Below are 22,907 nucleotides of genomic sequence, written 5' to 3'. Positions count from 1 at the left end.
AGATACATACTGAGACTCTACCTCAAAAAGTTCAGTATTAGGCTTTGAGGAACATACAGCATAGAACCGGGTCACTTTTTCAATATACCTGTCAACTCAGTCAATAACAACCATATTTATCCATTTGCATTAGTGTCTGGACCATCTAGTCTAGCCACTGGGAAGAGGGACAGGCTAGTTCCCAGGGAGGTGAGGTGAATGGACATCCTAAATGAGAAATGAAGGCACAAATAACACAAGTGATGCCCAGGACACCCAGCAGTCAAGAGACATCACTCCTTCCATTAGTAACTTTAGAAAGTTTCAGATGTGTGATGTGTGATGCAAGGATGTTCAACATCCTTTCATAAGCAGGCCAGATCAGTAAGGAAGTCCTCTTCTTTACATATATTTTGCTATAAATTCTAACTTCCCTTGCCGATATGTCTTCCTATAAAGACCAGCATTGATTTTTGTCCTTTCTTGTACTATTTTTAAATTTAAAATCAGCATTATGAGGTGTCATACTTAATTTCTCACTGTTTCATGTTATGTTTATGCCACCCCAAGATGAGTTTTGATAAGAAGATACATAAACTTAACAGCTTGTATGTGTCATGTCTGTAAGGATGCCCCAGGGTAGCTAATTCATGGAGGGAACCCAGTGGTACAGAAGTGGAGAGTTTCAGCCCTGCAAACCCTCCGCACTTTTGAATTCTGAATTATATGAACAGCACCAATTGTACAAGTCAATAAACCTTTCAGGTTGTCAGAGCCATCTTTATCTCCACATTTCACCAGCACTTCTTATTTTCCACCCCAAACACCTGTGCTTCCAGTCAAGCTCCCTTAAAATGATACAGAGGTCTGCGTGCCGGTTACTTGTTCCATTTGTCTGGATATGTACAGCTCCTATTTTCTCTAAAGGTACATGGTAACTAATAAGTTAAAATGAATGTTCCTATGGTCAACTTCCTTCTTGTTTCCTCTTTTAAAACAATACTATAATAATAGTCTATACATATGTCTAGATAAAATCACTTTTCCAACTCTTCAACCCTGTATCTCAGAAACTCCTAGTAATGTGAGGTAACGGTGTCCACCCCCATGTGAAGGGCACCAGACTTAACCAGCATTTAAGCCTCTAGACCAGTTCTTATTTTCCTTTAACTTCTCTGTGAAACTAAAATCATTTAAAAATCAAGTGCTTAAAAGGCAGTTAATAAATACCAGCAATAATAAAAAAAATAAGCTTATAAATAAATCTGAGTTTTGGCTTTGACAACTGTTCCTCATGAGTCATTTTAATTACACAGCTATTACTGGAGAAATTATTTCTACTTCAAGGCAATTAAAAAAAATTATTCCTCTGGCTAAGCTTACAATAGAGCAAAGTAAGTACTTTGCACAACTCCAAGCTTAACATAATTATCTTATGGGAAGTTTAAGGAAGGATTAATCATGCCTAACTGTTGAGCATGGCATCTCTTAGTGATGGGATAAGGGTGCAGGTATCAGGCAGACTGATTGATTGGTAAATGTTCCATAATGTATTTCTTAAAATGAGAATGAAGAACTATATGTAAAGGGGTAAAATTTTAAGCACAGAAATACACAGGATAAAATCTGTGTGACTCAAAAAAAGGAACAATTTCTTAAAATACTAAAAAGGGGATGCCTGGCGAGATGACGTATGATTAAGAGCACTGGTTGCTTGCTCTTTCAAGGACCCACATGGCAGCTCCAGTTCTGGGTATCCAACCCTTTCTTCTGGCCTCCATGAGCAAAGTACATGCGTGGTACATAGACACATATGAAGGCAAACACCCACAAATATTAATAAGAAATAAAAACATTAAAAAGCACAAGCCATCAAAGTTAGGTTATGATAAATTAGACTCACAAGTGGCCAATTTTTAAAATTCTACAATTCAGTGAAGGAAAAAGACAAAGCACATAGTCTAGAAGATACTTCGTTGAGAACAAAGCACTTGAACAAAATCCTAAAACAGACAGCGTTCCATCTGAAACATGGGCCAAAACTGTGAACAGACAACTCACAGAAAACAGAACTCTCAGCACAGCTGAAGGGAGGAGGCTCTGGCACAAGCCCAGGGGAGAGCCTGCCAATATAATCTAGGAAAATCAGTGTCATCACAATGCATTTAAAGAACTGCACAGTGGCAGGGACATTCCTGCCTGCCTGCCTGCCCCACATTCCTGGGGACAGCCACCTGTGGCTGCTCTTACTGATGCAGCTCCCTAGGCAAAGAGGGCAACACCTGCCAGATCCTCTGAGCCAGTAAAACTACTTACAAGATGTAAAGTCCAAGTGTCCATGATATCGATGGTCACAGGTATCCCTAGCCATGCTGTTTACAACTTTCATGTCAGATTACCCCATAATGAATGGGAACTTACCCCTTTACACCAACAATCTCGCACTGACGTTAAATTAAAGTTCTTGCTCTAACTCAAGATACTGACTTTATCCAGTAGTACCTATAAGATACTAATCTACATCAAGACACAATAATTTTTTGATTCTCAAATTAAAACTGTGTGGGAGTGATGGCCAAAGCCTGAAATCAGTGAGTTCTAGGCCAGCCTATACTCCAGAGTGAGACCCTGTCCTCTACCCACACACAAAAGAGCTGGGAATGGTCGGTGGCTTATACCTGTAACCCCTGCATTGTGGGGGCAGAAGGCAGCAGTTCAAGGCATCTTAGCTACAGAGCAGGCTCACCATCAATCAGCCTGGGCTACCAAGGAGAGCCTGTCTCAAAACAACAACAGAAAGCAAGCTTGTCCTCTAAAATGTCAGCAAAATAAACATTCCAAAATATACAAATGCTGTGGGCCACAGAAATATGAAGCAGGAATTCAGCTGACTATAGCAAAGGCTATACCTGAAGAAGCAGGGCTCTTCTAGAGGAAAAGGCCAAGCCTCAAGGAGTCTTTGTGATATTCGCTTTTAGATCTATATTAGCCGGTTCCTGCAATGATTTTCTTGTGCTCTATGGTAGCTTTCCCAATTGTTTCTTCTAAGAACTTCTAACAGTGCATTTTATCTGAGTTACCTCTCTCAAACATCCAAAGACAAATGGCAGACAGAAATAGCATTCCAGATCACCTGCTGGTCTCCTGAAAGGTAAATATCCATATGGAAACACTACCTAGGCCAGGTGGACAAGGCAGATGTTAGGTACAAACCTGTGACTCTTGTGAAAATTAAGCTTAGTCCTTTCTTCCATAGCCCAAATGGTATCTCTAGACCTCCTCTTTTAACATTTTAACTCAGAACAAAAGAGCTTTCAGAAACCAGGTGCATCAAGCTATGACACAGGCTTCCAAGCTACTGAGCAGACAGAGCATTTTGGATTGTAGTGTAGAGACAGATCGGGGAAGAGGAGAGGAAGGAACGAGGCTGGAAAGAGGAAGGGAGAGGATGAGAATGAGATGGAAAGAACTTAGAACTATGAGAGGACAGGAGGAGAAGGGACAGAGAGGAGCTAAGTATAAGAAGAGAATGGAAGCTGTGTAGATAGAATTTTGTCTTAGAAGAATAAAGTGAATGGACTGAAGAGCTTGGTGTACTTAGATTCATTCCCTCAGATTATTTCTTGCTGTATGAAGAACATTCCTGTACATTAAAAATGTCTGCTTCCCTAAAACTTTAGGCATAAGTAACAAAAGGTTGGAGGGCATTTAATAGCAAGTTGTGGGGAGGAAAGCATGGGCAAAAGCATGTCCCTTCCCTGTAGTTGAAGTTTTCCTGTGCTCGCCAGCACCAAGGACCCCACAGCCACTTATAAAATAATCACTCAGAAACTTATATTAATTAAAACTGCTCAGCCATTAGCTCAGGCTAACTATTGACTAGCTCTTACATTTAAACTAACCCATAATTCTTATTTATGTTTAGCCATGTGGCTTGGTAACTTTTCTCAGTTCTGCCTTCACATCTTGCTTTCTGTGTCTGGCTGGCAACTCCTGACTCAGCCTTCCTCCTTCCCAGAATTCTCCTCTCGGCTTGTCCCACTTATACTTCCTGTCTAGCTACTGGCCAATCAGCCTTTTATTTATTAACCAATCAGAGCAACACATTCACAGCATACAGAGCGATATCCACAGCACTTCCCTCAAGTGTTTCAGAAAGAGCTGAGAGCTCGAATAGGAGGGCGAGTTCTTGCTTTGGGCAAAAGGCCTAGCAATTCCTTCTGTTCTTCATAATCATCAATAGTTAACCAAACTAAACACAACAAATCCATTTCATGCTGCTTGTCTTAGTTAGGGTTTCTGTTGCTGTGAAGACACACCATGCCCATGGTAACTCTTTTTTTTTTTTTTTTTTTAATTTTTTGGTTTTTTGAGACAGGGTTTTTCTGGTATAGCTTTGGAGCCTGTCCTGGAATTCACTCTGTAGACCAGACTGACCTCGAACTCACAGAGATCTGCCTGCCTCTGTCTCGCGAATGATGGGATTAAAGGTGTGTGCCACCATTGCCTGGCCATAGTAACTCTTATAAAAGAAAACATTTAATTGTGGTGGCTTGCTTACAGTTCAGAAGTTTAGTCTATTATCATCACAGTAGGAAGCAAGGCAGCATACAGGCAGACGCGTGCTAGAGAAGGAGCTGAGAGTTCTTACATCTTGACTCACAGGCAACAGGAAGTGGACTGAGACAATGGGTGTGGCTTGAGCATATATGAGACCTCAAAGCCTGCCTCCACAGTGATGCACTTCCTCCAACAAAGCCACACCTCTCAATAGTGCCATTTCCTGAGCTTATGAGGGCCAATTACATCCAACTACCACACCGCTGTTACTGGATCTTGAAACTACAGACAAGAGGTACACATGTGCAATATAACAAGAAAGCCTAAAATTAACTCATGCCCACTTATAAAAGAGAAAATACTGGTAAGCAGACTCCCATAAAGGTTTCATGTGTTAAAATAACTCAGAATTGCCTGCCACCTAATGTGAAAGGAATGACTGTATAAGCTTATAGACAAAAGGTCAAGATTTGTAATAGTCACTTATTTCTTTTTGGTACTGGCAATGCCCTCAGGTATGCTAAGCACATGCCATATTGCTGTGCTACAACACTAGCTCCCAAATGCAAAGCCAAAAGCTCCTGACCAATTTCTCATCACTAACCATTTTATAAGTTCAAAACATGTAAGTTTCTGATCTGTGTAGGTCATCTTGACCAGATGAAAGTGCAAGCCTTCGGGAAATGGGAAACAAGGAAGTATCCTATGCTCTTGCAGAAGGTCTTGTGGAATCAACAGAAACCAGATGATTCTAGGTGTCATGGAAAAATGTCACTATGACCATCAGTAAATCCTAGGTTTCTTCAAACCGTGAGTACCATTATTTATTTAAAAAGACATCAGAAGTACAGAAGACATGCTCTAAAGGCCAGGGGAAATCAGGGTAATAAGAATTTTAAAAACTTAAAACTCAGGCTAAAACATGTACTAATAATTTATACCAACTTTAACCCTAAAGAGGCTCATATTGCTAGTTTCCTATGATTGATCCCGAACTCAAAAGCAAAATTGATGGGTTTTCCCCTGTAAAGAATTCTGCTCTTACCTCATATGACCAGACACACTGCACGCCTGCGAACCTCCGGACACATCTTCCCACCTCTACATCCTCATGGGTGGTGTACATTTCCCGGAGACACTTGCCAATGTGTGGTGCCATTCTCCGAAGCACCTCCCGGCTCAGAATCACACCGGGTCCTCCCATGCAGAAATTCTCTCCAGGCTCAAGGGCCAGTTTCCCCATTTCTTCTGTGGTGCCCAGTCCTGTCTGCCCAAGAAAGAGGGGCTCGCTGCTATTCAAACTCCTCAGAAAACTCTCCAGACGATCTCCTTTGATGTAAACATCATCATCTGCTCTCATAAACCATTCGTACTTGTCCAAGTAGTGGTCATGCATGTACTTGAGCATCATGAAAGACTTCTTCTGGGGTGGATAGGAGTCATCTACACCCCGCAGTGGCACTATGGGAATGGGTATAGATGTATCTGAACCCTCGCTAGAGAAGAATTCAACTTTCCCAGGAATTGTCTTGGACCATGTTCTGGAAATAAAATAAATAGTGATTAGAGGACAGTTGTTTTCAGAAATGAATGTATCCACTCATTTGAATCTCTGTGTGACTGCTTCTAACATCTGGTTTGCGTTTGCCTGCCTCTTCTAACGGAAGCCCCCATTGAGTATTACAAAGTCTAGATTCATTTTCAAAAGAACCCCAACTACAGGGAGGGTGAAGTCTTAAAGGGTCACTAACTTTTAGTTACAACTGATAACTAAATTGCTAAAGCAAGCTCTGGGTTGGTCAGTCAACTTTTGGATTTCATTAACTTCTACTGACAAGCTCCTCAGCTCGTAAGGATGGCTAAGTGGTAAAGGCGCAAGCTGCCACGTCTCATCACCAACCCAAGTTCACTCCAGGGCCCATGTGGTTGAAAGAGAACTGAATCCTACAAGCTGTCCCTCTGACCTCTACAAGCCTGCATGCACACGCCCATATACTCCCACAAAGTAAACAAAATGCAAAAATAAATAAATAAATAAGTGACCACAAAATCAAATTTTGCAGTCAACAAATCTTGCTGCAAAGCTCCTCAAGTGCTAAGACAGATGCAATGGTGAACTGAACCACAGCTGGAGTCAGGGCAGTCCCCAAAACAGATGCAATGGGTGAACTGAACCACAGCTGGAGTCAGGGCAGTCCCCAAGACAGATGCAATGGTGAACTGAACCACAGCTGGAGTCAGGGCAGTCCCCAAGACAGATGCAATGGGTGAACTGAACCACAGCTGGAGTCAGGGCAGTCCCCAAGATAGATGCAATGGTGAACTGAACCACAGCTGGAGTCAGAGCAGTCCCCAAGACAGACGCAATGGTGAACTGAACCACAGCTGGAGTCAGGGCAGTCCCCAAGACAGATGCAATGGTGAACTGAACCACAGCTGGAGTCAGGGCAGTCCCCAAGACAGATGCAATGGTGAACTGAACCACAGCTGGAGTCAGGGCAGTCCCCAAGACAGACACTGTCAGGAGGGTCACATGTGCATGCGCACACTATCAGCATGAACATGTTCTGAAAGAAAGCAGCACACAGACAGAGGATGCCAGAACAGAAAATGCTTCCCTGAGGCAGGGTAAATGCCAGGATGCTAAGGCTGACCCGGGGTGAGAGCACAACAGTTTGCTATGTGGGAAGATGGAGGGAAACCTCAACTGAACTAAAGGTGGGGTCCACCAGAGAAGGGGTCCTCTATGGTATGACAGCTCCAGAAGGCACCAAAGGGAACAGCGCAGGAGAAGAAGAAAAGGGAATCCCCGGTGCGGACTGGAAAGCAAAGAAGCTAGGCTTCGGCCAGACAGAAGTAGATCAGTAATCAATGAAATGGAAACAAAGTGTCCAGTTACGAAGAACTAATTTAAGGTAATCATAAAGTCCTTCCCAGTGCTTCAGGCTACTGCTAAGAACTTAAGTAATTTAGCTATAATCATTCATTTATATGGACTACTTCCCAGAAAAACATGATAAGAGAACAAAGAAATACAGGCTGAATAGCCTTTATCTGGAGTTTTTCACATTTTAAAATATGTGTATAGATTCACGAGTCATGTATCCCCTGACTGAAACAGCCAAGTGTCCTGAGCCCTGCCACTGGTAGAATTGAGCACTGCTCTCAAAGTTTCATATTTTAGAGCATTTTGAATTTCCCTACCAGAGCTGCTCAATTTGTAGTAAATTTAATATTAAGAAAATCAAGGCCTAGCATGGCGGTGTACATCTTTAATCTCAGCACTCTGAAGGCAGGCAGCTGGATCGTTGCAAGTTCAAGGTCAGCCTGATCTACATAGCTAATTTCCAGGCCAGTCAGGGCTATATAGTGAGACCCTGTCAAATGTAGGACCGGAAGAAGAAAATAAAATCCTGAACTACAAATACAGACTACTAGTAGAGTGTTTGCTCAGGATGTGCAAGGCCAGAGGTTCAATTCCCAGTCTCGCTGTCTCTGTCCCCTCCCCTCAGTTTCCAAGTTCTTCATAAATTTTAATTTATTTAAGCAGTACAACTGTATTTCTGCAGTGAAATGGTGGCTTGGACCAACTAAACCTACACACATTTTTAATGGGGATTACTGGGAGAAAAGCACCATTAAAAACCACTGTAGGCCAGGTCTACAGTACTCCCGGTGCTCAGAAGAGTGAGCAGGAGGAGAGCAGGCTGGAGGGCAGTCTAGGCTACTTAGGGCAACTCTGCCAAAAAAAAAAAAAAAGTAGGGAAACTGGAATCGGAAGAGCTGGAGGTAGGGCAGACATCACTTCCACACTTCTCTACAGTACAGGAGACTGGAAGTACCACACACATGACACAGAATCACCATCCTAACCACCTCCAAGTGCACAGGTAACACACTCAGCACTCAGTGCTGCCTGGCCACCACCACCATCCAATTCTAGAACATTTTCCATCTTGCAAAACTGAAATTCTAAAATTGTTTTTAGAATTTTAAATGAGATACTTCAAAAACAAAAGACTAGTTTTCATTTAACTTCCTAATCAAGATGTAGGGAATAAAAATAACCAAACTGTCTCGTTCAAATTGAGGAAAACATTCAATTGCATAAAACTTTCTATCAAATTCCTCTCAAAAAGTCCAAGGATTGACTATATATGGTTTTCTCCTATCTAGGTATCAGCTGCGAGGTCTGTCACCGTTTCATTTACCAGCAGCAAACACTGCTAATGGTAAGCCAATCAAAAACTAGAAACCGCACCCTGTATCAGGGACATCCGAGTCTGGAAAAGCATATCTTAGAATGCGTGAGACACTGTAGTTAATGCTGTCCCAATGCCTGCGTACTGATATTAACACAGCTGGATATTCTATGCCACTCAGCTCTTTAAGAAAGAATCATGAAACAAATGTCATAGAGAACTCTTACCACATTACAGATTCTATACCAGGTACTATATTTCAGTTTCACAAAGGATATGCTCTTTTAAATAAATTTTAAAAAAAATAGCGAGCTGAAAAAATAGCTCTGTAGTTAAGTACATTTGCTATCTTTCAGAGGACCAGGTCAGGCTCCCAGCACCACACAGAGCAGCTTACAACTGTTTATAACTCTACTTCCAAGGGATCCTCTTCTAGCCTCCAACACACACGACAGAGAGAGACAGAAAGACAGACCGACTCACATATACACATAAAATAAAAATAAATCTGTAAAAAAAAAAAAAAACATACATTCATGGTAACACGTGGCTATCATCCCTCCTCAGGAGGCAGATGTAGGACAGGACCACTTCAGACCATGAGTTTGAGATCAGCCTGGGCAACATAGTGAGATCCCGTTTCAAAAGCAAAATGAAGCAAAAAGGGTAAAATAAACACAGGATAGATGAACAGTTAATGTAAGGAAAAGCCAACTCTATCCATAAAGGGACAAGTCCTTTGGCACATGCCTACAACATACAGAATGTATGACAATCTACAGGTACTCTTGTGATCATGTCTGTACAAGGTCCTTTTAAGCCAAGTTGCCCTGATTCTGCTCTCCTTACACACTAATGTTTGGGCTTCCTTGTTTTCTTTCAGTCACACTAATTCCTTGAAAATGTAAATAATCACAATGTTTGGCATATAACAGAGGTCAGTGAACACATGGAATGAGAACTGGCCCCTCCTATACAGCGAGTGGCTTACAGATGCTGTGTGTTGTGTTTGCCAAAGGACAAAAACCACTTCCAGATGAGCCTCACATAACTGTCCATCAGCCCAGCCATATCCCTACAATTCGCACAAGAAGAAAATCAATTTACTCAAAGCCCAAACAAGAAAAGAATTATTCAGAGGGAAAAGTCAGAAGCCCTGTGTGTTGAAACACAAATGTAACTCAGAGCTAAATAATGTGCATCATCTTATGACGGAATGCAAAAGGACAGTGACTGAAAGCAACTTACCTATCAGTATTAGTAAGTCGTGTGCCTTGCACTAAAATGAGCTGACTAAACAGACCAAGTTTAAAGGAATACTAGAGCAACCAGCCCCAGAAGCCATGAAAATACTGGAGCCAGGGGTCTGTTACTGGGGAGATGCAGCAGCTAAGGTGATTCCTGTCTTCAAAGAAGCAGCCTATTAAGGAGATAGGCATTCTGCAGTGCTTGGGCTCCAAAGCGCACTGCTGGGATGAGTCCTGACTCCACTTTCAGCACGGCCTGAGGGTGACTTCCTAAGGAAGGCGGAAGCTTGCAAATAAGGTAGTGAAAGAAGTAAGAGACAGGAGAGTGTGGGCTGAGCACGGACCAGTCAGATTTAAGACTGCACTGCAGTGACGGCAGTATGGAAAGGAATTCTCACCCTTCTGACTAAAAACCTAAACCCTCAAGCCATGTACTGCATTAGAATTGTGTTTACCTCTCAACTTCAGACAGTGTTTTAGGTAGAATTCTAATAAGAATGTAAATTTTAAGTGTTTTTACTTAAAACACTAGGCTCTTTCATATTAGACTGAAGATGGAAATTCATTTCTGCCTGGCACTGTTTCCCAGTGCCCCAGGCAGAATGCATGCAGAACATACGAGTAACACAGCCGTCACGGATGCGATTAATGTCTCAACTGTGACTTGAAATGGTGTAATTTGTCCAAGAAGAGAAAGCAATTAATTTTAAAAAGAGACAATCCAACCTCAAGCCCTCCTTAAAAGCTCCTCTGCGTCTTTCGGTAGCCCCACCCAATTATTATCCAGTCCTTTTTAGGTAACCCAGGGCAAGCCTCATGTTGTCTTTTCTATTCTAATTGAAGGGTGGTTTGAGGAAAATCATCTCATGAATTCTTTGCAAACCCTCCAATCTTAAGAAATTATGATCTTTTCAATTAGGGTTCCACAGAGTGAATGTATTCTGGAACATAACTCATTTCACTATCCTGGGGGAGAAGGAGGAGGAAGGGAAGACATTCATAATTTCAAATTGAAGGCAATGCTGCTGAGCAAGCAAGCCTGCCCTCCTGTGATCAAAACAGGTCAAGTTCCAGAATTTTCATAAGCAAATGTCTGCTTGGCCATCAACACATTTGCTGCCTGGAGCTCTCAATGGAAATGACAGAACATTTGCAAAGGTCCTTGCCAGAAAGCTCCATTTTCAATGGACTGATACCCAACTCTTCTACAGCCCAGATAAGACAGCTGAAACTCGAGAGTGCCAAGGAAACTTTCTATTTCCTCCCCAAGTTTCTAAAAGCTATCCCCTGGACCACATTAAAGCACAACTAAGAAATGCAGCTGGACAGCTGGCAGCCTGGCCAAAGAATGCCTGTGTTGAGTTAGGGCTTTGTGTCCATCTCCACTTCTACTCAATTTCATTGTAAGCAAAACTGCATCTACAATACAGACATTGTCCTGGGTAAGCATCCATACCGTATGCCTAAGTTTACAAAGCAGGCAACGAGGGCTAAGAATGGAGCAAGTGATAGAGTGTATGCCTGGAAGTGCAAGGGCCTGGACTCTATTCCCCTACACAAACACACACACACACACACACACACACACACACACACACACACACACACACACACACACACACACACACTAAAAAGGCAGGGAAGATTATACATATATATATCCTGGCTTACTAAATACACAAAATGATGTACAACTTGACCCTAAAGTTTTCACAGTGATTGTTTCTAAATGGGTAATTAGAAAATACTTAATTTGGGGCTAGAGAGATGGCTCAGCAGTAAAGAACACCAGCCCCTTTTCTGGCTTCCTTGGCACTAGGCACGTATGTGGTACACAGACATGCATTGAGGCAAAACAACCACACACATAAAGTAAAGTCTTACCAACATGGCTGCCTAAACATGACCTGAATAAGGACAACAACAGCCATGCTAACATGAACTGGGGGGTGGGGGGGATGGCAGGAAGGGGACGGGTATTTCAACCCTACACAAATAACTACAGGCAATTGAGGCATGTTGAGAGCAGGAGTAATTTGTCTTCCCCAGGGAAGAGCAAACCAACTAGTTACCTAATACCAAATGGTCAGCCCTAAAAACATATATATACAAGTAACATTATACAGGCTGAGTAGGTTGTAGTTATGTACTTAGGAACACACGCACGCACACGTGCGCAAACGTTAACAACAATTTAAAGAAAAAAGAGGTTATGAATTTGAAAGAGATGGTGCATACATGAGGTTTAGAGAGAGAAGGGGGGAAATGATGTAGTTATAATCTCAAAAAATGTTTAAATTGCTAAAAAAGTAAAAAAAAATCTTGAAAAGAAAAGATTACTTTTTATTTTCTACACCTTCTACAACAGAGATGTATCTTTAGAACCAAGAAAAAACTCCCCAGGGGAAGCTTTGTGTATCAAGAAAAAAAGAAATACAGAACAGTTTATTTCGTAATAACCTGTCCAAGACGCAAATCAAAGAAAAGTGTCATAAGACTGAGTTTCTCCTTTATTTCTAAAGTTTAATAGTTATGCAAATTTTTGTAATTAAAAAAGTGGGGAGACTTGCTATTCCACAAACTCACTCTTACCCATGTTGCCTGCGGTTACAGAGTGCTAAGTCTGAACGGCTACAATCACCTCCGACACTGCTCCTCAGTTGTGGCTGAGTGGCTGGGGTCTAAGGAGGAGGACAGAATGCCTTGTAGAATTGATGGACACTAGCTAGTAATGTATATAATCCTTTCTGCTACAGAATTGAAGATCAAGTAACCAAGATGCATGCCTGAGGAGAAAATGAGCAAGATAACAACAGGAAAGAGAGAGAAGAGGAGGTAAGCCAGAGCAAAGCAAGGGTAAACCCTTGGTGAGTGAAGGGGCTGGCTCTCCTTGTTCTGTGCCAGGGCAAACTGGGACAGCCGGAGCACTCCTAGGAGGTGTCCCTCAAACTGGAGCAAACTCTGTTCAGACCTGAGACCACCATGTCACCCACGTGTGCTAACAGTGGCCCACTTTCACCTGCAAACTGTTTAGGAGGAAAAAAAAAAAAAAGGAGAAGTCACGAAACTGCCCGATTGCTGAGGGCTAAGTGTAAAAACTATGTCAGACACTAAGCGCTGGGAGTAAATCCTCCTCCAGGCCCACTACCGAAGGAGAAGGCGGGAAAGCAGCTCTGTGGGAAGCACAGTCTGAGGCGGCACAGTCCTCCTCAGTCCTCTCAGAGAGTGTACAGGAGGAAGACGCTGTTCTCTGCTGTCAGTCGGAGCATCACAGGACTGTGAAGACTCAGCTGTCTCTCAAGACCAGAGCTGGTTCTATCTCAGTACTAGGAACTCTACATTAAATGTTCTTAGTACCTCTGTAAGTACGTGGTTTCCGGGCATATGGTTTCCTCTTTTTAAGTCAACTGACTTACTGTCCTCAAGACATGAGTAATCTCAAACTATTACGGAAATAAGTGAAAAATATAACAGAGAATAGTGGGGAAATTATTTCTAAAGGCTAAATTAGTCTTTACTGCTGATCCTTAAACACAGACTTGCTGGGAAAGCAAGTATAAAAAAGTATTTTTGCTGGGCAAAGCAATGCATACCTTACAATCCAAGCACTTGGGAGGTTGAGGCAGGAAGATAACCAGTTTGGCTGTATTATATACCAAAATCTTGTCCTAAAAAGGGGCGGAGGGTGGGGGGGAACACCTGCTCCGTTGAACTGCTGCCAGGGTGGATTACAACTTCCTACCTCAACAGTGCTCTGGATAGTAGTCCAGAAGGCATTTCCAACTACTAGGCACTAAGAGGAGCCAGTCCTGAGCCCAGGTTCACAACCAACAATGAGGACGCTCACCAAGAGCCCACAACACACCTTTTTTGAAACCTAAGAATGAAAATGCAGAGCATAAATGACAAACAGTGCATCGTAGCCTCCTGCAGGCTCCAGCTGAGCACCACAAACCCTCTGAACAACTTCTGCACTGCTGCTTTATACTTCAAGTTCATGTGTTTCCCTGAGCTACAGTTCTCATTAGTCCCAATAAGTGTCTTTGCTGGGGGTAGGGGAGTATACATAAACAAAATGTAAGTTTTCAAACCTTAGGGAAAAAGTTTGATCAGAGAAGTTATGTGAATAATAAAACCACCCTGGGCTTACTCTTGTAGATCAGTGTCCTGGTGCTGTGGGGTGCTACCTGGAATCAGCCTGTTTATCAACTGCCACCAGCTACCCTTGAGTCAACAATCACGGGCTGCTTTGCAGCCACTCACTCTCACCAAGTGGAGGACTCTCAAGTATGGCTATCCACAGGAAATGCAGGTCCAGTAAGGACCGACAGCTAATGAACACGAGCCCAGCAGAATGACAGGTGTCACTCTGCAGCCTCTGCGGCCAGCCTACCACCTCACCCACACCTGCTTCCTGGTTATCGCCAATTCTTTCAGTGGGGACAGGAGCACTGATAAGCCCGAGGAAACAGTCCACTCAGATAAGGAGGGCAGCCTTGCACACACTTCAACCACTTCCACCTACCCTTTGTCTGCCTGGCTTGGCAACCTAAAAACTCCTTCAGCTTATGACTGGGTTTAACTCTAAAGCAAGCCCTCCTGTATGAACTTTCTTACCATCCCAATCCTGCACACACACCTACTGGTGGCCATTACCATCAGAAACAAACTTAACAAAGCCTCCGAATAGCAAGACCGCCAGCTGGACTTCCAACACAGATCCTATCAAGCTACTCTCATGCTGAAATACCACTGCTGGCTCTACAAAACTCAAGTTCCTGAGTCTGGTACATGTCAGGTTCAAAGGACTCCAATTCCCCAATCTCCAAAAGGTAGTCCAAATACTCAGAAATGGGCTCAGCCTGGACTACAGGATGATTTCTGGTGGTTAGAGAAAGGCCAGTATTCCCCGGGAGTTCCCCTCTACCAAAAGGAGCCATCTCCCTTCCTCTGGCAGAGGGACAAATGGCTGTCTGTGATGACTCTCAGCATATCTAAGCTCACGCTGGCCTCCAGTCTCCTTCACCATCACAAGTCCCTGCTACACATATCCAAGTCCAGGCTAGCATCCTAGCTCTTCTCACCTCCTTCCCTGTCCTAAACTCCCTCCAGCTCACAGGCTTCCCTCTACCAGCTATTGATTCTCTATAGCCCTGCTAGTCTCATATCACCCTCCCCCACTGCTTCTCTGACTGTTTTCCATATTTTCTATCCCCTCTCCTGCCATAGTCCTGGCCAGGTCCAGTCTTGCTGGCCATGTTCAGTCGACTTCTTTCTCTCTGTGCTCTAGACTCTTCCAGATGCCTCTGGCTGCGCCCTCTCTCTCTCTCTCTCTCTCTCCCTCTCCATCTACACTAAAAACCTTCCCCTTAACTCTACCATTCTACAACACGCAGGTGCCTTTTCTCAGCCTGGCCCTCGGTGTCCTCGCCATCATGCCCAGGGCTCACAGCCCAGCTCCAAGGAACCATCCTTCCTCATTACCCACCATTACCATTTCCTGCTACTTCATGACTTAGAAAACCTGCTATGTCTCTGTTTCAAAACTCTACTCATCCTTCAAGGCTCAGAAGGGAAGAGAGGGCTGGAGTGCGGGTGAGATCACCCTTGATCCTTCTTTTGGCACCAAGTGTGAGCCCTTCTGCACACTTTCCAACAGGTACCTTGTGAGCTCTTGTCAATCAACACTGTCTTCATTCCTTCAACCAGACTGGGCTCTGGAGGGCTTGAAGCCCAGTATTGGTAATCTTTCAATAACTAACAACTTAAAAAAGTCGGACAGCAAAAAGTCAGACTGCCAGTGGAACAAGAACACGTGTCATTTTCTGCTGACAACCACACAATCCTCACACAAAACCTTCAAACCATGAGAGAGAAAACTACACTCAGTTCAGGATCACATCTTACAGCAGTCTTTTTCTACGAATAATTCATAACTTGAAATTAGTTATGCTCCAAAGTACACTTAAAAGCTGATTATTTGGATTTTACATGTAAACACCTTCCACATTAGTATTTGCCAAACAGAACTGCGTGGAAGAGGGCAACTGAACTGTTTCAAGATAAACACAGTTTACTCAGCCCAAGAAGTGAGGAAATTACTGAGATATATTAGGAAGAAGCAGCTCATTAAGGCTGGCAAGAGGAACAGTCTGCCTAGTTTCAAAGCATTAGGAAGGGCCATTAACTGACAAAGTTATCTTGAGTAAGAGTCCTGTATCTAAAGCTAGCGTGTCTCTTCCCACACTCATCTGCACACTAATGCTAACTACCCCTACACAACCAATCACATCTTCGGAGGAAGGAAAAAAGAACCCAAGAGACGACTGTTTCCCATCTTTAGGACAGGGTCAGTAAGACCCAAATAACTGTGATATGTTACGTTAGCTCAGTGCTGTTTCACTTCGTGTGTGTATGTGTGCAATGCTGCACGTGACTGGGAAACAGGCATCGTCTTCAAGAATGCTGTCTGCTTCTGAAACAGTCTCACTGGCCTGGAACTTACAAGTTAGGCTAAGCTGGCTGTCCGGTAAACCCCAGAAATCCTATACAGTCCTCTCCCTGTACCTGAGTCCCAGACTAGAACTCAGGGCCTTGTACCTTGCAAGCACTTTCCTGACCAGGCTTATTCCGCCCAACCAAAGCTCAGTGTCCTGAGCATTAAAAACAGATGAGGGTGGGGAGAAGAGCTGGGTATGCCAGCAAACATGCCTGTGATCTCAGGACTCAAGAGGCTCAGGCAGGAAAACTCCAAAATTATCCCTAGCTACTTAGCAAGGTATTTTTTAAAGACTTTAAACTGGATGAGTACAGGTTCCTTGGAGGCTGGAGCTGAAGCAGTTACAAGCCACCGGATGCGGCTTGGGCTGTCTTTTCCTTCTCAGAGCAGAGCAGAAAAAGAAAGATTCCTTTAAGAACATCCTCAGGGGACTGGCTGTAATCCTAGCTACCTGGAAGCTAAAGCAAGTTCAAGGTCAACCTGGACAAGGGAGTGAGACCCCCGTCTCATTTGAAAACTCAAAAGGGCTGAGAGGGTGACTTTTTGAACTTAAGGAGGAAAAACAAAAACCAGGCCCAGGTTATAGTGACTTTACTTGCAATACCAGAACTCAGGAGGATGAAGGGCAGGAGGATCACTAGTAATTCAGGGCCAGCCTGAACTACAAAGTGAGTCTCAAAAAAACAAACAAACAATAAAAATGGGGCTGGAGAACTGACTCAGGGGGTAAGAGCACTGGCTGCTCTTCCAGAGGACCCGGGTTTGGTTCCCAGCACCCACACAGTAGCTCACTATCATCTATAACTCCAGTCTCTGGGGATCTGAGGCCCTCTTCTGGCCCCCTTGGGAACCAAGCACACACATATGGTACACAGACATACATGCAGGCAAAACACTCATACAAGTTTTAAAAAAAAATAGTAACAGTAAAGGAAAAGACAGGTCGAATTATTTGAACATTTAGCTTCTATATGTTTAAAAAAAACTAAGAAAAAATACAAAAATTGAAGGAAATATGTACCACAGTAACGCCAGACATCCAATCAACCTGTTGATAATTAGCACAAATTACTACATATGAATCATATTTTGAAGTAAAAATAGACAACTCTGCAGATGAGTCTATGCGAATCTTTTTCTATATTTATCTACAGAATCTCAGCTACCCATCTCCCTTTCTGCTCAAAGCCTCAAGTGGCTTTTCCATTCACCTGGAATACAATTACATGAGTCTGCACAGTCAGACCCAGCTCCTTCTTTTATGGCTTTCTTGGGGTTCCTTTCCAAGCTGGCTTCTGCCTCTCAGCATCTAGCTTTCCCTTTGCCAATGTGTCTATCATAACAGTCACACAACAGTCTTTCACTATCTGACCCAATGGCCCCTTTCCCTAAAGCCTCTCAACCACCTAAGACAGACAGGACACCACCCTGCCCAGCCGTTCTATTTTCTCTGCTGTGCTCATCACTAGACCAGACCCTTTTTAGAGCCTGTCCCTAGAACTAGCAGACTAAAGATCTGTCTTGCTGTGCCCTCAGACTTGGGTTTTGGATCCACAAGGGCCATGCAGCCCATCTGTTTTACAAAGAGCTGAACTGTACCTAAGTGCACCTAAATGTTTTAATGAGTCAGGATCGCTCCTGTGAGCAGAACAGCTAGAAGACACCAGATCAACCAAAGCTGGCTCCAGCTGGTCTCTATCTGGTACACTTTGAGTTTCATTTTGCCTACTTTCAAAAATGTTTCGGGTCTGCTATTAGCTATCATTGCCCGGCTGTCTCTCAGTGGGGCCCAGCCTCACTCTGTATGTAGAGCAGGCCTATAAAGTAAGAGTACATACTAATGGGGCTCTTCTACAGTCAGAGCACTACACTGAAGTAACTGCAGTGCAGACAAGCATACCTTCCTGGACCTTTCTAGGGCTTCTCAGCTTCCGCCTGGATCTCAATTCTCGGAAGAAAAAAGTTGCCAGTTACTGGTCCCAAAGCATAAATTCTGACATTTTCAGTATCTTGTATCACAATGCCCTCTTACTGAAAATGTTAGCATCTCCTTCATCTATAAGCCAAGCAGTAGTTTTGTTAAATTGGAGGCAGAGGGGGATGACGAGGACAACAATCTGAAGGAGCTTTTGTTTGGTTTTTAAAGACAAAGTCTCATGTCATCAGGCTGGCCTTGAACTTCTAATCTGCCTGCCTCCACCTCTTCGATGCTGGGAGTCTTTCCTCTGAGGAAGAACAAGCCAGGTGTGGTGGCACATGCCCGAAATTCCTAGCACTAGAAGGCTGGAAGGTTCAATTTAATCTAGTCTGGTCTACACAGAAAATCAAACGAAAATTCACTTTTTAGGAGAAACATAACACTGAGCACACCCACTTCCAAACTCAGGTTCCACCTTGTGCTCCGAGATTCAAGAATCAAGCTATTTTCACACAGTACTACACATGGATGTTCCAACTTAAGAGCCCAGTGTGGACTTCTGGCCCAGGCTGCAAAGAACAGTAAAACTGTAATAATAACTTACAACCCAATAACCTCCCTCTCAATTCAGGCCTTTCCTGAAAGCTCCCTAAGGCTAGTCAACCTAACTACAGGGCTGAGAGGCAGAGGCCCTGACCTGTGCTCCTCTCTCTTCAGAACACAGATAAAGAGTAAGTCAGAACAGGGAAGAAATGACTGGTGGATGCAGGGTTTCCTGGAAACAACTCCTCCTTTGTTAGAGGAAGAAACCGAGAGAAAGCATTTCTGCTTCCCCACTGCCTAAAAGAAAACAGACAAAGAGAACATCTTAACATTAAAGAAAGGAAGCCAAAGGACCACATACACTGCACTTCGTGGTGGGCTTTGGGAGACCACGGCCAGTCACAAAACAGCAGTACTAGTGTGCACTACCTCTCCTGGGTGCCGCTGGCATGATGATCCCTACTGATTCACGTACACTGACTTCATAAGCACGAAATGTATGAGGGGCAGTTAGGAGTCAGATAATCTATTTGAACAAACTACTCTGGTAATTGTCTCCAGAGTTTTGATTTCATGTGACCTGTCACTAACTGGCAGTTTCATGGATTTATTTTCAAAACCATAAGTCAAACAATTTAGTGGGTTCTTCCTCAATTTAATTGTATTACTGGAAGGACATCTACTGAGTGTATGTTGTGTGGGAGGGCCAACGCAGCTGATGGTCAAGAAGACCATCTTGGGAAGGTGGTTCTCTCCACCTACCATGTGGGATCTTCCTGGGGACCAAACTCAGGTTGTGAGGTTTATCAGCAATCTCCTTTACCTACTGAGTCTTCCGAGGGGGAATAGGGGTGGGGAGTGGGGTGTCCTTTCTTTCTTTTCTTTTCTTTTTTTTTTTTTGAGGCAGGGTCTCACTGTTGGTCACATCTGGCCTGGAACAATTTAGGTAGACCAGGCTGACCTGGAACTCACCGAGATCCCCTCCCCCCTCTGCCTTCTAAGTGCTGAAATTAAAGACCTGTGCTACCACATCTGCCCTCAACTTCTGATGAAGATTATTAAACCACAGGACATCTGGGAGTGAACTTTGACCTACTGGTCCTTACACTGCTCTGTTAGTCCCCACAACCAGCCAGCCAGCCACCTGCACTCTAAGCTTCCCTGGCCACTCAGAACCTTTCTTGGCAGAACACAGCCTCTTGACTTGAGCGGCAGGAACGGTGGTCAAGCCATTCAAAGGCAGTCTCGGGTCACTCTCCAGCGCCTTTTCACCTTTTTCCTCAATCAATCCCTCACTTAGCTTAAAGAACGGAGAGATCCGGCTATGCTTGTTCCCTTACACCTCTGCTGCCTGAAAACTTAGAGCAGAAACCGGACTTAAAAGCCAAAGTTATAAAAGTGCCGGTTATAAATTTAAAACAAACAGCAACTAGTGCAGCCTTGCTCAAAACGTTTGGCTCCAGAACATCTGTGCTCTGAAACCCTTCCTGTCACTGATTCTGTGCCTGGAGGAACTCGACTTCACCCGTACAGTAAAGGTTTCTGTCCTTCACACACATACAAAATTCCACCAAATCCCTTCGCTCGAGTCTACACCCTTCTTCTATTTCAGATTCGCTCCAGTGCAGACGCATTTCTAACCATGCCCTCCATTCCCAAAGCATCTCCTTTCTAAAGGCTACTTTGGCTAATCCCTTTGTTAATCCTGAACGATCGCAGCCACTTCTATGACTCATTTGGCTTAACTAGGGCCCAGCTCCTTCCGAACATGCACACACCTCTGTAACGGGGCGAGGGAACACCAGAATGTAGTCTTGCCTTGACTGAACCTATCGAATATGCTGTTTTTCCTCAAGATTCGTTCTCTCTACTTAACGAACCAGAGTGGGCACTCTCACTAAAAGGAGTGACTCTGAAAACCTTCAAGTGTGGCATGGAAGAGTCCCAGCCAGGTTAATTTGGGCAGGCTCTCCCTTTGCAAGGACAAAGTGCCTATTTTAGACTCAAATTATAACCTCTGCCTCCACTGTCGCAGGTACAACGTTCTGAATTGTTCCCATCACCTTATGGGAGAGACTCGGTCCTTTTAACAAAGAAGTCCTGGACACGGAAAGCTTATGCGCCTTGCAGGGGATCAGGGTGAGAGGCACACCCTGAGAAGCCAGCCTACTCCATCCATCTAATCCCAAAGCCTTGCCCTTGAGCGTAGCTCTCACCATCCTCCTCTAACCCGGGCTGCCTGTGCCTGGAGTCGCCGGCACCTTCCATGGCAGCCTCGGGAGAACCCTCAGGCTGCCCGCCCGTCCTCCCGCCGGGATGCGGGATGATGCAGGAGATGGTGCCCACGAAAAAGGGGCTCACCTGTAGGCGGCCACGGCGCGGGTCTGCAGGTATTTCTGGGCGGTCATGACTCCCACGAAGAGAAAGTTCCTGTCACGCGGGACGCCCTCCGCGGCCGAGCTGTGCGGCCAGAGCTGCGCCCCGCGCGCATCGCCCCGCGCCCCGCCGGGCTGCGAAGCCGACTGCCCCGGGCGGCATCCCTCGGGACTGGGGCGCCGCCGCGGGCCCACACGCTTCAGCTCCGAGGCGCGGGGCAGGACGAGCCGCGAGGCCAGCACGAAGCCCAGCACGAGCCCGAGCAGCATGCTGAGCCAGGCGCGCCGGCCGCGCGCGGCCATGCCCGCGCCCCTCCGCCCGCCGGGCCGCTGTCCCCGCCGCAGGCTCCGCGCGCCCTCCGTCCGCCGCCCCCGCCCGCGGAGGCCAGCCCGTCCTAGCGCCACCAGGCCCGGCCCGGGCAGCGCCGAGGCCGCCGCGGGCCCGCCGCGCCCATCGCGGCTCCCGAGCCGCCCGCAGGCCCCGCGCCGGCGCTTTGTTCCGCGCGCCCGCCCGCACCGCCGCGGCCTGCGCCTTTAAGAGGGGACCATGCCCCGCGCGCGCGGCCGGCGACTCCGGCGCGAGGCGGCGACGGCGACGGCGACGGCGGCGGCGGCGGTGGCTCCTCCGGCTCGCGTCCCCCGGCTGGCTCGGCTCGGCTCGCGCTGCGCCCGCCCTCTCGGTGCCCTGCGCCGCCACTGCAGCTGCACATCCTCCGGCTTAGCGCGCCATTGCAAAGGAGCCCCTCACGTCACGCACCGCGCGTTATGAAGCGGCCCGCCGGCGGCGTGCCGTGGCCCCTCTCGGGATCCGTCCGCGCCTCGTGATTGGCGCAAAAGTGAATGGGGGGCAGTTCACGTGGCCAAAGTTTAACGGAGAAAAAAAAAAAAAAGGCGTCCGCCCCGCAGTCTGCGGCCGGGCTGGAGGGGCGTGGGTGAGCACCGACGGGAGCCGTGCGGGCGGGACTCCGGCCCCGGCTAACCCGTTACCCGCGGCCACACCCCCGTCGCCCGCGCCCGGAGCCTGCGGCCCGGCTCCGCACGTGGACAGAGTTGAGCGGCTCCCCAGAGGCCCCTGGAGTCGCCACGCCCTTCCCTCCCCAAGCCCAGCTCCGGGCTCCGTGGCCACGGCAGCCGCGTCCACACTGCCGCTTTGTACTCACCCCGAGCGAATACAGCCACAGTTCCCCTCGGAACGTTTGGGGCGTGCGGGCGGGGGGCGAAGCGTGAATTGGCAAAGTGGCTACGGCTGGCCTCGAACTCAGAGACTCGCCTGCCTCTGCCTCCCGAGTGCTGGGCTTAAAGGATACGGAAGAGACGGCGGATGAATTAGCATTAGATGATAGATATCTTTGTTGAGTCCCTGTGGGCAGGGAGTATCTCTCACCTGAGTCCCTTGGTATTTTTAAAGAGTCGATTTATAAAACGGATATGGATTGTGTACGCAGGGGTGTGTGTGCGCATGTGCGTGTGCGTGTGCGTGTGCGTGTCCTTAGGAAGCACCCACCTTGTCTTTTGAGACAGGATCTCTCAGTCTTGGAGGTCACCAACTAGGCTAGGCTCGCTGGATGGATTTTTAAGTTGGGT

The 22,907-nt window shown here is 45.8% G+C and overlaps 1 protein-coding gene across 1 annotated transcript in view; it reads right to left on the bottom strand.

The window, feature by feature from the left end:
• Chsy1 (chondroitin sulfate synthase 1) overlaps window positions 1-21,663 on the bottom strand; it is a 68,208-nt gene extending 46,545 nt beyond the window's left edge. Inside the window, exons 1-2 of the mRNA XM_015994737.3 lie at window positions 21,310-21,663; window positions 5,585-6,080 (exon numbers count right to left, since the gene is read on the bottom strand). Of these exons, the coding sequence (XP_015850223.3) occupies window positions 5,585-6,080; window positions 21,310-21,626 (813 nt within the window). The 5' untranslated portion in view covers window positions 21,627-21,663. The remainder of the gene's footprint in view (window positions 1-5,584; window positions 6,081-21,309) is intronic.
• Window positions 21,664-22,907: the final 1,244 nt, after the last annotated feature.

Source organism: Peromyscus maniculatus, chromosome 1 (assembly GCF_049852395.1).
Source record: "Peromyscus maniculatus bairdii isolate BWxNUB_F1_BW_parent chromosome 1, HU_Pman_BW_mat_3.1, whole genome shotgun sequence".
In the NCBI taxonomy this organism is placed as follows: Eukaryota; Metazoa; Chordata; class Mammalia; order Rodentia; family Cricetidae; genus Peromyscus; species Peromyscus maniculatus.
Note: the sequence above shows the minus strand (reverse complement) of the source record. Positions and strands in the feature narration are given on the sequence as shown.